Below are 17,085 nucleotides of genomic sequence, written 5' to 3'. Positions count from 1 at the left end.
GGATCCTCCGTGGTCCCTTAGCTAGATCCTGGGGGCAAAGGAGCTGGGCTGCGCTCAGGCCCGCGGGGGAGCCGACCGCACCGGGCAGGAGGGGGTTAAGGTGGCGCGCTCGCAGCCTCGGCCAGCTGGAGGGTCTGGTCTTCCGCGCAGAGCCGGGCGGGGAGCGTGCCGGGCGGAATCCCGGCCAGAGCCTGGGGCGATGCGGAGAGGGCCCAGACCCCTCCCCGCCCTGGGGCCGACAGGATTGGGTCGGCAGGGGGCCAGGCCGGAAGCTGTTCTCCTCAGGGCTCCCCCTCTCGCTGCTGCAAAGCCACCTCTCAGCCAGGCAGGCTGAGCGTTTGTTCTGCGCTCCCTGCCGAGGAGATGTGAGGGATTTTCTCTTGGGGAGAAATCAGTGGTCTAGCGCCTGCCCAGCTCAAATGCCACCCGGCTCAGAGGGAGGTCTGAGGCCCAGGGATCCTGGAGGGAAAGTAAGTTCAGCGACCCGGCCTCAGCTTTCATACAGAAGAGACCTTGCTAGGTGTGGGGCCTCCCTAAATGAGCTCTGGAGCAGGGGAGTGGGGGGAGCTGGGGGGGGGGACGAGGGAAGGGTTGGGGGAACCCAGCTGAGGTCAGAATTGGAGTCAGGCAGCTGTGAATGAAGTCCTCCCCTTGGGAGATGCTATGTCTTTACATGGGGGGAGGGGAGTACTTGCCCAGAGTCCCTCCTGATGGCAGCTGAGGACTAGGGATCTGGATCAGCCCAGAGAGGCCCCTGGAGAAGACAGGCCCAGCCAAGCCTGAAGAGAAAGTGCTTCAAGCTAATGGGAAACCTGCCCAGAGGAGGCTGGGAGGCTGAGGGGTAGTTCTCAGGCATGGCATCAGAATGGAAGGTGGGCATGGGGGCCTGTCAATTCCAGTGAGAGAAGCTGCCAGAGCCCTGCTAAATCTTGGCACCAGCCACGCGGAAGCCCTGGTTCCACCTTGCTGCTGTTTTTTCCAGGCAACGTCACACCTCCTGAGGACAGCCAGGAGGACTCCTGCTTTTGCTGAGCTCTGCATCTTGCCTCTTCCTTCCAAAGGCTGCAGACCCAAGCTTGGCTGTCCCGCATGCCCCTGGCCAGGCACCCCACTGCCCCTCCAGCCCAGCCTAGCCCGAGAGGTCAACTCCAGGACCTGGAGCCTGCCCTCCTGCCCAGAATGACTCACCATTATTTCTAGTTCGAGTGAGAAGATGTGATGGGGAGCTGGGCTGCCTGTGTGTGTATCTAAGATTTCCACAGCATCTGATCAGCTCTGCAAGGAAGAGAGCTTCAGGTTCCTGCCTAGCCAGGTAAATCAATCTGTTGTTTAAAACAGCCTTGTGTAGATTCATTGGGATGGGGGGCAATGAAGAAAACCCAGGCCTAACATCCCCCACCATGAATACCTCCCAGGATGCAAGTATCTGTGAGACATTAGTGTAGTACCTGAGACAGGGCTCCCTTCTAGCCTCCTAGTGTGGGGTTATGCTCCATGAAGCCTGGTGATGCAGACGATGCCTATACCAGCCACCTTCCCCCAGTGCAGGGAATTCCAGAGCTTCCTTGAGAGATTGTCACCTCCTTCCCCCTGATCCCCAGATAAGTTACAAGGTGAAAGTAAATTTTGATTTTTGGTGGTGGTGGTGGTGGTCATGTTTCCAAACTCTTGGCTGAGAGATGGGAGAGAAAAAGCAGCAACCCAGATCAGGCTGCCAGTGCTGAGTGGTCTCATGTCCTCAACTGCCTCTGTCTTTCAGCCAAGCAAAGCTGTCTCTCCAGCTCTGAGAGGGCTCTTGGGCTCTCCTGCAGGAGCCCGGCCAATGCTGCTGTGTTTCCTGGGGCCGTTAGCATCCTGAGCTCCTTGACACCAGGCAGCTGGAAGGCATAGCGTGAGGCACTTCTCTCAGTCCCAATATGACAGTGGCCACCGGAGACCCAGCAGACGAGGCTGCTGCCCTCCCTGGGCACCCGCAGGACACCTATGACCCAGAGGCAGACCACGAGTGCTGTGAGAGGGTGGTGATCAACATCTCGGGGCTGCGGTTTGAGACCCAGCTAAAGACTTTAGCCCAGTTTCCAGAGACCCTCTTAGGGGACCCCAAGAAGCGGATGAGGTACTTTGACCCACTCCGAAATGAGTACTTTTTCGATCGGAACCGCCCTAGCTTTGATGCCATTTTGTACTACTACCAGTCTGGTGGCCGGCTGAGGAGACCTGTGAATGTGCCCTTAGATATATTCTCTGAAGAAATTCGGTTTTATGAGCTGGGAGAAGAAGCAATGGAGATGTTTCGGGAAGATGAAGGCTACATCAAGGAGGAAGAGCGTCCTCTGCCTGAAAATGAGTTTCAGAGACAGGTGTGGCTTCTCTTTGAATACCCAGAGAGCTCAGGGCCTGCGAGGATTATAGCGATTGTATCTGTCATGGTGATTCTGATTTCAATTGTCAGCTTCTGTCTGGAAACACTACCCATCTTCCGGGATGAGAATGAAGACATGCATGGGGGTGGGGTAACCTTCCACACCTATTCCAACAGCACCATTGGGTACCAGCAGTCCACTTCCTTCACCGACCCTTTCTTCATTGTAGAGACTCTCTGCATCATCTGGTTCTCCTTTGAATTCTTGGTGAGATTCTTTGCCTGTCCTAGCAAAGCCGGCTTCTTCACCAACATTATGAACATCATTGACATTGTGGCCATCATCCCCTACTTCATTACCCTGGGAACGGAGCTGGCTGAGAAGCCAGAAGATGCTCAGCAGGGCCAGCAGGCCATGTCGCTGGCCATCCTGCGTGTCATCCGGTTGGTAAGAGTCTTTAGGATTTTCAAGTTGTCTAGACACTCCAAAGGTCTCCAGATTCTAGGTCAGACCCTCAAAGCCAGCATGAGAGAACTGGGCCTCTTGATATTCTTCCTCTTCATTGGAGTCATCCTTTTCTCTAGTGCTGTCTATTTTGCAGAGGCCGATGAGCGAGATTCCCAGTTCCCCAGCATCCCAGATGCCTTCTGGTGGGCAGTCGTCTCCATGACAACTGTAGGCTATGGAGACATGGTTCCAACTACCATTGGGGGAAAGATAGTGGGTTCCCTATGTGCAATTGCAGGTGTGTTAACCATTGCCTTACCGGTCCCTGTCATAGTGTCCAATTTCAACTACTTCTACCACCGGGAGACAGAGGGAGAGGAGCAGGCCCAGTACTTGCAAGTGACAAGCTGTCCAAAGATCCCATCCTCCCCTGACCTAAAGAAAAGTAGAAGTGCCTCTACCATTAGTAAGTCTGATTACATGGAGATCCAGGAGGGGGTAAACAACAGTAACGAGGACTTTAGAGAGGAAAACTTGAAAACGGCCAACTGCACTTTGGCTAACACAAACTATGTGAATATTACAAAAATGTTAACTGATGTCTGATTGAAACCTATTAACATACTCATAGCTCAATGGAACTAATGCAGATGTTGCATAATAGCCTGCATTGTAGTCAGTGTGTTCTAAAGTGTGTATTGGGTTCTGCATGGAAAGCAATAGTCTTACAAGTGACTTTTGATCTTTTGATTTTTGATTTAGAACACAGAATATCTATCATGGCTTTCATGCAAATTTTCATCACCAGGTTTCCAAAGATGGGAGTCACCTATGGAGCCAGGATTTCAGAAAGATACATTAAGGCCACCTCATATTCAATACACAATCTACCACATCAGTGCCACCTTTCCTTCCTAATTAAATGCACACAACACCTGGGAAATGCACTCCCCTCCCCGTCACCCCACCATCCCATTTGAGCCGACCTGCCCCTTCACAGAGAAACCCAATCATGGCTTAGCTTTCAAGCTCTGGTGATTATTCAAAAGGTCATTCCCATTTTTGCATTGAAAAGAACACACAGTCCTGTGTCTTGGAATTACTTTCTGTGTCACAGGCTGGAGTTTGTGAACCGCATTTGCCAAGTAGATGCTCCGGAGGCTTGTGTTTCATAATGCTGCATTCTGCTTTTTCTCTGCAGTGTCAGTGTGAGGGAAGCCTGGGGGAGGGACAGTTAGTATGACCGAATATGAGTTGTCAAGTTTCACATTTGTTCTTCTCTTAGGCCTACAAGGAGAAGCTAACAAACCAAGGGACCTCTCACCTTCAGATTTCACCATTTTTGCAGGCTTCAGGGTCACAAAAACGTGTCTGATTCTTCCTTTACACTGGAGTTTGCAGATATCTGCTTTCCTAGTGATGTTGCCCAGCTACACTGACACTGCAGTGAGATTTACCAGTGATGCAATAGAGCTGCATGGGTGTTTGTTGCATGAATCTCAATATTTAAAACACAGGAGATAACCTATTTTCCTAGTAGCCTACACAGTATTCATATTTAGAGTATTAATAGCCTTGGAATGGCACTGAACTAGTGTTTTTTTTCCCCATCGGAGGGCAAAAGCCTTCCATTAGGAGAAAAAAATATAGACTCTTTGGAATGGAACTAAAACTCTGGCCCTCCAGCCCACCCATCCCTGTTCTTCTACATGGGAATGCAGACCTCTGCAAAGCCGGGAGAGTGAACAGGGAAAGCAGCATCTAAACACCCCACCTGACTGTACCTTAGGAATTAACCTAATCATGGGCATGACTGTACAGCTGACCAGGGCATCCAGTCCTGAGGACAGGCAGGTCTGTGGATCCAGTGTATATAAAATATATTGAGTATCTCTCTTTCACGCATTCCTCCATCTAGCTAGCTATAGAAAAAATTGCATTTTACAATTGTATAAGCTTATGCAATATTTTTGACACAGGGCAATTTATGCATGTGTTTGACTATGTGCACTAGAGTGTATATATATATATATATGTATATATATATATATATACACACACACATACATATGTGTGTGTATATGTACTTATACACACACACACACACATATATATATATATTCATTCTCTGGAGTTCAGGTTCAGGAGCAAATCCACTGTTTGGTGGGTTGGTTGTCTAAGAGGCCTAATGGATTAATTTGTCTCACTGGTAACCCCACCGGGCCTGGGTTTGCTGCCATTGCCTAGACACTCCAGTCTTCATGGGTTCCTAGATGTTAGAATTGTCTCTCTGCCCTCCATGTGCTGCAGCTTCAGTTTCCCATGGCTGAAGCTTGTCTTACTGAGTGCACAAGAGCCCTACGGCCCTTACAGCTCCCGCTGTCCTGGGCCAGACCCACCCCGGGCCTCCTCTTCACAATCCATCCTGTTCATCATCTCCATTCTCATCTTTTCCCACCTCGTTTGGTTTTCATTATCATTTGGCTCTACATCCATCACTTCTGTGAACCTTTCCCTAAAGAGCCACAATGGATCCCCTGCTTTGAAACTAAGGACACCAAGGAGGACTCCCTGGGACCAAATTCCACTGATCTGGACTTAAGGGAGCCTCCTCTATGTGGAAATTTCTGAAGTCCAGGACCAAGGGATGGAGTAACTAGATGATGATCCAAAGGCATCATTTTGATCACCAGACTCAAACTCTTTCCCCACGAAACTGGCAACCAGAGCTGCATTGTAAAACGAAAAGAAGGATGGGTAAAGAATCATCCCCCACCCCCAGAGCAGGTAGGGAGTGAATAAGCACTGCATGGCCTGAAGGTAGAGAACAGGTTGGCCCTAGAATGGGTTGAGGTAAGGAGGCTTTTGCTTATCAGACTGGGCTTTTGACATCATGGCTTAAATTTCCCAAACAGTGAACTGTGGTGGTCGGGCTGTCCAAAGGTGACTCCAGCCCAGGCCTCACTGTTGCCTAGTTAGCACCTACAGTGTTCTTGGGGAGTGGGGCACCAGCTCAGGGTGCTAGGCCTAGGGTGCTCATTAGTTCCTGGTCACCCACATCCCCAGTTGTCTGCAGGGTACCCCGTGCCCAGCACAAAGCCTCTGTGCTGTTCTTCCTCTCCTTCATGGGAGGTGGTGCTGAATTTCCAAGACATGGGGTGGGAAGGACCCAGACCTTTGGAAAATAGAAGGTGAAGCAACCCATACCTAAGGCCTAGGTGACGGGTTAGATATCTTATAGTGTCCTTGGTCTGAGGCTATAAAACATTCATGCACATGCATGCACATCCACCACAAAATAAATATAACTATTGCCATACACAAATACAAAACATGCTACCCACATGCAAAGTACACACAGGCCAAATTAATATAAAGAGCAGATACAGAAGATATATGGTTATACCTAGATACAAAATATGCATCCTCAGCACAGATATAGAATGTACTGACCAATACAGAAAATACATAAAAGACCTATATACACCATGCACAAATATACAGCTTGTAACTCAGATGCAAAATACACAAAACTGCCTGTACACAATGGATATGTATACAAAATACACAAAAGATACTTTATGATTGTTTCTGCACACAAAACACACACAGATTCAGTGTATACGCAGAATGCATTTCCTTATATTACACATGCAATATACAGCACACACATCTAAGAACAGACACAGGATTCACATGAAACACAGACGTACACTCAAATCCATTGCTCTGACCCCAGGGCTATAAATTAATGGGCACAAACCCTTCCCTAGCCTGTGTCTATATCCCTCAGTATACTTCAGGAAGTCTCATCTAGTCTCTTCTCACCTCCAGATTTCAGTCCTAGGAAGTAACCCCTGAGGTTTAAAGCAGAAAGATAGCCCACCACATCAGGCAGATCTCTGATTAAGACCAGGAATCTCATGGGGTTTCTACCTCATCACTTTCCTCCCACCAGAAACCCAGGTACATGATGTGGAAGGATGTGGGACAGCTGACAGCCTAATATAGTCCTCCTTATCCTTTCCTTCAAAGCAAGTCCACACAGACAGACCAAAAGCCCAGGCTCCCCTACTCTCAGCACCTGGGATCTCCAGATTCAGCCCCATTCTCTTAAAAGCAGTGATGGCTCAAGCAACTACAGGATCCTGGCCCAGAGCCAGGGTGAAAATGCCCCCAGCATTCTCTAAGTCCGCAGATCTTATGTCCCTCTAACCCTAGCAGCTCTGTTGCGGACTGGGTCAGAAAATGGAGACCCTATGTAGACTTGTCTCTTAAAATGAGCCACCTTTACTTGCCGTGGTATTTCACTTGCCTTGTCATAAGCCCAGTGGGGTCAACTCCTGATTCCCCTCTGTGGGTGTATAATTTCAGACATGCTCTTCCCCTCTTACCAGGGCTCCCCCTGGATGCCCTGCTTCCCACCCCATTGTCATGCCTTGAGGAACCAGCAGACAAACTCAGCTTAAGTAAAAGATGATTAAGGACATAAACCTAAGGCTAAACAAGCAAACTACAATCTTTTAGAGGGCCTGATTTTTATCCTATATTCTAAGGCCATATTTACACTTGGATCTGGTTCTCCACACTAGCAGGACTAGCTGAGAGCTGAGTGTGCTTTGCCAAAGGCGTCATCTGAAATGGAAGTCAGAAGCTGTAGTCGGCCTCAAGGTCTCTGTGCCTGTGGCCATCTCAGGTATATCTCATTCTTCCCTCCTGATGATGGGCCCAGATCTCAGTCTCCACAGAGGAAGCAACAATAGCAAGGAATGGACACCTGGGTCCAAAACTTGTGCATTTAGTGCAGCATGCTGGGACTTGTGTTTCCAAGTCAAGATACCAATTTTCCTTTTAGCTTCATCAGGTGCCTCCATAAGCTCAAACTTTCAAGAGGATGAAGCCCAGGAAAGGTGGAGAGGTTGTCAGGAAGAGTGTGCAACTGAGCTGGTTAAATTTCATAATAAACATTTCAGGAGCCAGAATTGAATTGAGGACATAATTCAGGCTCTGTGCTTCCTGGAGCTTCAGTAGCATTTGACACCTCTCTTCCTTCCTTTCTGCTTGCCTCTGTCCCTCTCAGCTGAGTTTCTAAGGATGCTGTTGGCATGTCATCAGGAACCTAGACTTTTAAAAGGGGCCCAAAGGGAGTGTCCCTCCAGACTTCATCAGCCTGCTGTGGAAATGGCTCCCATGAAAGCTTCGATGGCCTGAACCCCTAGCCTGGGTGTTCGTGTTGCTGCCCCATGTGGGGAGGGCTTCAGGACTAGGCTGTTCTGTCTGCTCTCCCTGGATCTCTCACTCCATTGTAGTGAAGACTTTGGCCAACTTATTTCCTCATGGTCAGCCATGAGGTGTCAATCCATGTTGAGAGAGGGCACTGCCCTCTGAAGATCCTCAGGCTGGGAGTACAGTGCTTCCCACAGTAGTAGAGAGGAGAGATGGAGGCTGACATTTTTTAAAGAAAACTATTGCATAAGAGGGTAGCACCCCCCACCATGGCAGGCAGGGGAGCACAGTGCTTTGACTTGTTTACCTGGGAGAGGGGGTGATAGTGCTGAGCCATGCTCCCCAGGGCTCTCCTAACAACCTGCATCTGGGTGATGGCTGCCTGGTCTGAGATAGCTGTAATGTCCAGGGTGCTCCTTGGTTACACAGTGGAGGTTCCCACAGCCTTGGCAAAGTGTCCATTGCCAAGTTTGAACTCATGACCTTAACCTCATTAACATCATTAGCCACCTGAGCCAACAGTTGAGAGGTGGATTCTGGGAGCTGTCTCAATAACTATAGTGACCATTGTTTATATCCTCAGACTTGGCTCTTGTTGAGACCATCCCTGTTTCCCCATCAAAGCAATTAGGGACAGGTGGAGGTGGGGGATCCCTTATAAGCTGGGTGGTTCTCTTCCTTAAACTAATCTAGTTCACTTTCTCTTCTTTCTGCTTCCCTTCCCACCAAAGCTCAACTCCATCTCTCATAGTTTGTGTCTGAATATTTTTAAAGCGGAAAAGTGCAATAAAATAAATAGTGACTGTTTTCTTTAGCAATAGCTCTTTCAAACCTTGCTCTCAGGACTGAAAAGTGATAGATGGTACCTGAATTATCCTTGACTTCTGGGTATTTGTTCACACTCTCTGTAGTTCCCTCTTCTTCCCATGTGTTCACATGTCTCCTGTCCTCTGAGAACTGACCTTCTGGAATGGACATATATGTAGAGGTGCAATATGCACACAAAGAAGGCCCATAAGAAGGCTTTCTTTGTTGCTCCGTCTCTTTGTGCATCTCTGTCCCTCTCTCCCTGGCCTCCCCCTTTCTGCCTGCTTTCATACAGCATCCCCACAACCTCTGGGTGCTGAAACTTTGCGTCTGAGTAACCTCATGCCAGCAGGGTGTAATGGAAGCATGCAGGAAAGCACTTACCAACAGGCAAGAATAAAGCATCCTGAGCCATTACAGAAGATCATTTCCATGCAGTAAAAGCCATTACTTGATCCTTTTGCTGCCCCTCCTCCCTTCTCCAGGGAGATGAATGCTGAGGGAATGTGGCCCTGGGAGTTTGCACCTGGGATCGGTGTCCTGGGCAGATTTGGAAATTGCCCTCTGACTCTCCTTAAAAATAAGCTGACTTGGTCAACCAAAGGGACTCTATGAGAGCTGCAGAGGGAAGCAAATTCTTGTGGGTTTGAGTAGAGGTCTACAGGGATAGAAGTTTGGATGGTCAGGGCATAACATTAGTGAAATAAAGACCCCACCACTCACTACAGGATGCAGCTGCACAAATATTTGCCCACATAACCAGGGGCTTCAGAAGAGTCCTCTTTCCTGAAGCACCTGTGACGTTAAATATTCAGACTGGACAATCAGGGAAGGATGGCAACCCCAGGGTCCCATTTCATTTCTTTTTAATCTACCTTGGTCTGTACACGTGTGTACAGCAAAACCTCAGTTAACCGACAGGGAAACCTCAGGGAAGGGAACATCCTGGTTGCTTTGCAATTCTGGTCATTTGAGTGGGAATGGGAAAATGTGTCTGGTTCAACCTTTGTTATTGAAAAAAAATGACCTAAGTAGGTTAGTATAAACTTTCCTGCCTTAGTGAGTAGAGTGTTTGAAGATGACAGAAGACCTTGCCTTGCTCAGGGTCAACATTCTAAACCTCAGTGCTCATTGTATGGAAATGGAGATGGAGAAGACCAAAGAGATAGGCTGAGTGGTTGCTGGCTGCAAGACAGACCTGGAAGTGGGCTGTTTGGGCACACCCTGGCTTATCAGATAATGCCCTTGCTGTCATTTGCCCCTTTCTACTGAAAGCATAGTAAGAAATAATTCTTGTCAGTTAAGGTTTTGGTTAATTGATCCTGAGATATTAGAGGTTTTCCGTATATACATATATCTCTGTGTATATATATGTATAGTATATGTATATATGTACACCATTATTTCAAAAAGCATCCAATTATACTTTGACCAATCTCCTTAGTTTCACTCATGTGGAATAAATTTGGCAATCCAAGGAATAAACTGCATTTATCTGAATTTTTTAAATGACCTTCCTTTGCATTCTTTCCACCTCTCCAGTTGTGCTCTTTTTCTTCTGCTTAGGGAAACTCTCTAGAAGGCAGTTCTTTCATAACAAAAGAGCAGGCTCCAGGATCACCGCTTTCCTTCCCTCCCAGGTGGCTGCCTGACTCAGGGATGAAAGGGAATCCTGATCTGAAGGCCAGGTGCTTTATCCTCTATTCTACCTGCCCTGGTTGGCTGTAATCTCAAAATTGAGGGCCAGAAAATTTATTCCAAACCTTGTAGCTCTGGGGGAGTGGAAATCTGAAAGACTGGCAAAGGACTGGTCTATTTAGCTTTCTCTTTGTCATTGGTAGTGCCCTAAGTCTGAATTTTATGAGCTATGAAAGTAACATTTTTAATAAAGAACTAAAGAACATTTCTGCCTCATGGAAGGTAAGATTTGTGGCCATCAATGGAACTAACAAACCCATTCTGTTGTTGATTCTGACCAAGTCTAGGTTGAGGGGGTGGGCATTATAGCAGCTGTAACTCAGTGGCCTCTTTGGAGGTGAGCTGTGTACATCACTCAAGAAACAGCTGCATGTGAGCTGAAACAGGCTCTCATCCTCCCTCTTGCCTGGCAGTGCATTAGACCCATGGGAGATTGTTTCTCTTAGCCTCACCCCTTGCATTTGACAGTGTGCACTCTACCTGGACAGGGGTGGATTCCTTACTGGTATCTGGAGCAATCGAGGTGGTGCATGGTGTCTGCCATCTCCCCACACTCCCAGACGCCCTCCAATCTGGCCAAGCTGGTCATGATCAGGCAGTAGAAGCCCATAACCCAGACTTAGTATGGCCAGCTGGTAGGCTGGGGCAGATGAGGCAGCCTGTCTGGATGGCCACTTCTTATACTGTGTGAACTTCAATGTGGAAACCAATATGACTTGCTGCATTCCTCTGCACTCCTAAAATCATATATATTCCAGGGGAATTTGCAGCCGAGAACTCCCTGCATTGGGCCACTGACAGACGCACAGGGCAGGTGTGATTACATGAAAATGCGGGCAGCTGCCGCAACATCTAGATCACTGAGGGCAGTGTAGATGTGACGGTGTGCTAGGACCTTTGGTAGCTACCCCGAGCACTAAGTTCTGTCTCCTCTTAGTCCTCATGAGATGCCTCTAAGCCTTGCTTCTTCTTGAAAATGATTCCCTCAACACTGACTGCATGGTTTGTATGAGTGCATAAACACTCTAGGCTGCTAGGACAGCAAAGGGCAGGAGCTGGGAGGAAGAGAATATTCAGGAGCTCACTTTGCTACCAAACGGTTTCTATGTCAGCTTCTGACATTACTGCCTTTTTAGTTTATGAAGTGTAGGACAAGGACTTTGACCCACCAGGTGGGGCTGGAAAGGAGCAAACCAGCTCCAGGCAAAGAATTGGGATAGAAAAGCAAGAAGAGAGGCCTGGCTGGCTTTGGAGAGGGTAGTCTCAGCTCCTGAGGGTTTGAACATGCTCTGTGCTTGCCCCAGTTCTGCCTTCACGTGGGATCCAGCGACCCAGTTTCCTTTTGTTGTCGTGCTTGGATGGTTCCTTCATTTGAAGGGCCCCAGGAAGCTGGAAAGTCCCATGATCAAGCTTCAGCCTGCTGAGCAAACAACACTCTAGCCAAATTTGCCTCTTCCTGGTTTTCTCCATCCTTGCACCCCTCTCTCCGCTAAGGGTAATCTTGGAACAGTCAGGATTAATGGTGTCAGCTCTCAAGGAGGATTCTCTAGTTTCATCAGGGACATAGCTGTAAAGCTCATGCTATTTCCTTTTCCAGACCTGTGTGTTTATGTGCTTGTATAGGCTGTCTCTGGAGATTTTATATATTACATATACATATACATATATATGTGTGTGTATATATATATATACAAAATGTGGAAATGGCCACTCACTTAGGCTTATACAGTACAGACTCTAATTAGGGTTTGCACAGGCTTCCTTGCTGCTCGTGCATGATTCTACACCTGCCCTCCAGTGTCCTGTCTGTAGTAATTGCTGAAAACTCAAAGAGGAGAGGCAGATAAATAAGCCTCCTTGGGATCAATAGCAGAAGGAACTCCAAGCCTGATGGTAAAGCTTCGTAAGGATGATGCCAAAAGGGAACTGGGGTCTCCATGGTGATAAGAGGCTGGGGACCAATGGGAACTGAAGGCAGAGCAGGACTTGTGGGAAGACTCACAGGAGTTGGGAGTCATTTAACTATTTGTTTGCTTCATGAAAATTTAGACACCAGCTGTAACTGCATTGCACAGGATGTATAGATATTATCATTCTTGCTGACATATTCTGGAAGCTTTCAGCCCCACCAACAACACTGCCCCACCCAGGACTTCTGCAGCTGAGAGTTCCTGTGTCAGTAGGGTCTGATATTTTTGTACATAGGTTATATATATATGTGTGTACATATGTGCCTCAATGAACATTGCCTGTCCACCTGATCATGGGTGTACATAGACTTCATAGAGTTCCACAGTCTCTTGTAAATATCGACACAAGTAAATACGTATATAAATATATATTACTGTGGATTTATTTTAACATCATTCTGTGTGAAATGAAGAAATAAAATTTTTGACAGACACTGTGGTTTCCACCTCTTCTCTTGCCTGCTTGGATTATCATCCCTACAACATGCGAGTGTGCTTGCCTCACCCCCACTCCAGTCTCTGCAGCTTTGAGGATCCAGCCAGAGACCAGGACAGGGCAGGAGCGGGCACTCCTGGATGCATCAGGGACCATCTTGGCCATGAGCCTGCCTGCTCTTGCCTGAGAGCCCCATGCAGACAGAGTGGAGCATGTGTTTGGGAGGGTGGATGGGTGCGTTTGAGATCTCCTCCTCCTTGCATCAGCACTTCCTGGGTCTTCCACAAAGCTGGAGGATATGTGAGGAGGGGGGACCTGTTTTGAAGATCAAAGGCAGTCTGGGAGTCATTTAACTCCAGCTACACCCACACACCTCTGCAGGCCTGTCCTCAAATCCACTCCACTTCTGCCCATTATTGCTGGTGCCCAGCAGTCTGGATCAACCATGCTCTCAACTCTCAGGTGAGGAGAATGCCTACCTTTGCCTCCCAAGGAAGGGCCTGGTTCTCCAGCCATGCAGTGGCACTTCCTTGGAGAAGCAAGTCTGCCATGCTCTTCTTCTAGGAAACTGACCAGCTGGTCTCCCTACCTTGATCTCACCTTCAGAAGGATGTTTTTCTGGGCAGCAGGTGCTGAGGTGACAAGGGAGAAAGTGATAAAGAGATGACAATCCTGTGGGACAACTACTGCTGCACATATCTTCACAGTGGGCATTTTCTCCTGCATAGGGTGGGAATTGTGCTCTAGACCTCTGTAGAACAGCCCCAGGCCAGCTAATGGGGTAGGGAGCTCCTTGCTCCAAATCAATGGGAAACTGAGTCAGACTCCCAGGCCTGGTCCCTCCTACTGGATTCACCTTCTAGACATGGAATTCCTGCCTCGAAGAAGCTAAGGAGTGGGAACTGGAGAGAGTTTATCTTTCCATGACTGTTTAGATCTTGTTAGGTAAGTCAAGGTTAGATTTTACTAGGAAAAGCAAGGGGAAAAGGGAGGGAGAGTAGGTGTGTTTGGAAGCTACGATATCAAGCTCCCCATTCTTCTCTCCATTTTGGGGAGGGGGAGCTCAGCTAGGTCAAATGTAGACCCCACCACTTGAGCACACTGGACCCTTGCTGCCTGGCTTGGGGCACCTTCCCTGTGGACTCTCCACCACAAAGGCCAGGACACTAGACTTTGCCCCAGCCAGAAACTCTGAACTAAGAGAGGCACTTGATGGGGTGGGGTGCAAGGGGGGAAGCCCACCTAGTCCAGAGGCCAGAGTGGTGGCAGGAGGAGCAAAGCTGGATCGGCACAACTGAGAAACAATATTAACCTGAGAGAGAGAGAACAGCTCTAGAGCCAAAGGCTTGGTTTGCATCCCGGCTCTGTCACTCACCAGCTCTGTGAACCTGAGGTATACCATTCCCCTCTCTTTGAGCTTCAGTTTCCTCATCTCTATAAAAAGAATCATGATGCCTACCTTACCTTGTGAAGATTAAATGAGAGCCTGGCATTTAGCAGGAACCCAGTAAAAATATGTGAATGCATCCTCTCTCTTGGATTCCCATGCTTGAAAGATCCACATGGCACAGGATACTCAGAAATCTGAGATGAAAAGTTGAAGGATTTTCAACCTTTTCTGGTCCAGGTTTCCTAATCTGGGCCAAGGGGTACAAGGATTGACTCCATAAGGTCTAGAAACCTCCTGAAATGATATATAACATGTTGTGGTATAGTCATTTTTCTGAAGACAGTGACCACAGCTTTCCACAGCCGAAAAGTTAAGACTATTGCTAAAACTTAAACCCTTCACCTTCTTCTCAGTGTTCATGAAGGAAAAGGGATTTACCCAGAGTTATTTTTTATTTATTCAAAAAATATTTTTGCACTTGATGTTTACGATATTCTGCCCTTGTTGGTCTTCCAGCCAAGAAGGGAAGACAGAGATTCACTGGCATTGAGTTAGTGGCTGGCGCAGAGCTACACCCAGCTCCTGCCTGCAGGACTTCTTTTTCCGTTAATACGTCCCTTGTGCAGTAGCTGTGCCTGTGTCTCAGACCCTAGAATCCAGACCTGAGGTCTCCCCAGGCTGGTTTAGCACAGAAGTGGGGGAAGAACCATATCTTTTGATGTGAAATTAATGGTATTTAAATTACATGCAAATTACCTAGATTTGGATCTCTTTGATCCATGGCCGGAGCATTTCTCAATCTGACTGTCAGTTCTGGTTATCCTCGTGCTTTTGTTCCCTTAAGCACCCCCCACCCTCACACACATAGACCCTCACTTGTGTCAATAAACAACACACTCACAAATGTTTGGTTTATTGAGAAAAGATCAAGGCTCTTTGGCCTTGTACCTATTTCAACCTGAACACTAGCCAGGGCTTATGTAGGCACATAATGTTCAAGATTTCCATGTCATCGGGACAGCAGAGATATGGCCATGTTCCAGGACCCCCTACCCCTGTATCTTTCTCTGGCCCTATGGGAGACCTCTAATCTCCACTTCTGGGATCAGACTTCAAGTGCAGCTGATCTGAGTCCATGAGTTAAATGGCTCATGGTCAATGTGCCACACATCTCCCAATGCCCTGTCCCACAGGTCCCAGAGACGTTGCCCTCCAGAACCTGACCAACCCCACACCAGCCCCAGGGCCAAACGCTTTCCGTATCCCAAGGGACTAGTGCTCTAAAGGGTTCCTACGGGCTTCCCACATCTTAAGGCTAGGGAGACCTCGTTGCCCTAGAAAATTCTGGGCCTTGGAGTCAGGGTTGGGTTCCATTCCTGGCTCTTCTGTATACTCTTTTATCTATGTGACCTTAACAAGGGAGTTAACATTTCTAAATTTCTGTTTTTCTGTCTCAACTTGAGATCAAAATGCCTGCCTCACAGAGTCAACATGAAGATTTAAAAAAAAATTTTTTTTTAAGGCATTTGTTCATATATAAACTACCCTGCACCTATGTGTCAAGGGCTTATTAGTGCCAGACGTTCTGCAAAGTGCTTGACATGCATTGTCATTCGGTTATCACAACAGTCCTATGAGGAGAGTGTTATTATTTGTATTTTACAGATTAGGAAATTGAACCTCAGAGAGGTTGTATATGTAGCCCAGGGTCACACAGCTAAATAACTGGCAGAACCTTTGTGAGGCCAAAGCCCATACTCTAAATGAGTATTACAATCAATAGATGTTAGTCCTTTCATCACCACCACCTTCTTCCCCCATGTGATGAAGGGCATGTAGATAAGTCTTACGAAAAGACAAAACAAGAAAAGCCCATCTACCCCAAGGAGCCTTGAAACAATCAAAATAGTCCACCTAGCCTGGGCGAGCCAGGATGGGAACGGCCTCAGGCTTGGCTCTGAGCTTCATCTTAACAAGCCCCAGGAAGTGGCATTGGAGATCTGTGGGACTGAGAAAGGCATCAAACCAGGGAGAAATGGTCTCATTCCCTTTGTAGTGGAGGAAGCCAGACCCAGCAGGGAGCCCAGACAGGTGCCACTGTTCTAACCCCCAAGATTGTTAAGTGGGTAACCTGAGAGCGTTAAGTGGGTAGCCTCCTGCCAAATTCTGATCACAGAAATAAGGCTGAGTCTCTAGCCAACCCTCACCCTGTTTCTGGAGCCAACACCCCATTTCAGCCCCAATCTTCTAAATAGGCAAGGCAACAGGTAACAGGCCCTTGCCTACACTTCCACAGCCCATGCAGCCAGGCCTCAGCATGCCTGGTATCCTTGTTCCAGGTGGGGTCAGACCTCCCAGCAACACTTGTCCCACCTCCCTCCATCTCACCACCTGCTCCACCAGTTCCTAATGCCCATTCCTACCCCAGATGCTTCTGATGGTGGTTGTGACTAAGTGGAGGATCTCTCCTCCTCCTCCCTGAAAGGGTGAAGGGGGAATAGAACCACCTCGGAAAAGACACACACACACACACACACACACACACACACGAGCATACTCAGACAAATATTCTCAAAGTCCCAGGACTTGCTTTCATCATTCTCAGTCTAGCCTCAAACCCTTGTCGCATGAAAGTTAGCAATTCAAGACTAAGAGGGGTTCCTTGTACAAAGTAGGTATTCAGTAACTATGCTGACTAAATAAATGATTCAAATTCAACTAAGAAACATCAACCGTGTGTAGGCGTTG

The 17,085-nt window shown here is 47.9% G+C and overlaps 1 protein-coding gene across 2 annotated transcripts; it reads left to right on the top strand.

The window, feature by feature from the left end:
* Window positions 1-1,916: 1,916 nt before the first annotated feature.
* On the top strand, window positions 1,917-12,791 carry KCNA2 (potassium voltage-gated channel subfamily A member 2). Of its 2 annotated transcripts, XM_063105538.1 has the most exons (3): window positions 1,917-2,833; window positions 4,532-4,664; window positions 12,591-12,791. In XM_063105538.1, the coding sequence occupies exons 1-3, from the start codon at window positions 1,917-1,919 to the stop codon at window positions 12,642-12,644; spliced, it is 1,104 nt and encodes a 367-aa protein (XP_062961608.1). In that variant the 3' UTR covers window positions 12,645-12,791. The 2 variants fall into 2 exon arrangements, with proteins under 2 accessions (XP_062961608.1, XP_062961607.1); XM_063105537.1 differs by lacking the exons at window positions 4,532-4,664; window positions 12,591-12,791 and having other exon boundaries at window positions 1,917-3,416.
* The last annotated feature ends 4,294 nt before the right edge of the window (window positions 12,792-17,085 follow it).

The sequence above is a fragment of the Cynocephalus volans genome, chromosome 8, assembly GCF_027409185.1.
Source record: "Cynocephalus volans isolate mCynVol1 chromosome 8, mCynVol1.pri, whole genome shotgun sequence".
Taxonomy (NCBI): domain Eukaryota; kingdom Metazoa; phylum Chordata; class Mammalia; order Dermoptera; family Cynocephalidae; genus Cynocephalus; species Cynocephalus volans.
The sequence above is the reverse complement of the archived record's forward strand: the minus strand, read 5'-3'. Positions and strand labels throughout refer to the sequence as shown.

What these genes read in the sequence shown, in the direction of transcription:
- KCNA2 (XM_063105537.1), top strand. Translation starts at nt 1,917, where the DNA reads ATGACAGTGGCCACCGGAGACCCAGCAGACGAGGCTGCTGCCCTCCCT.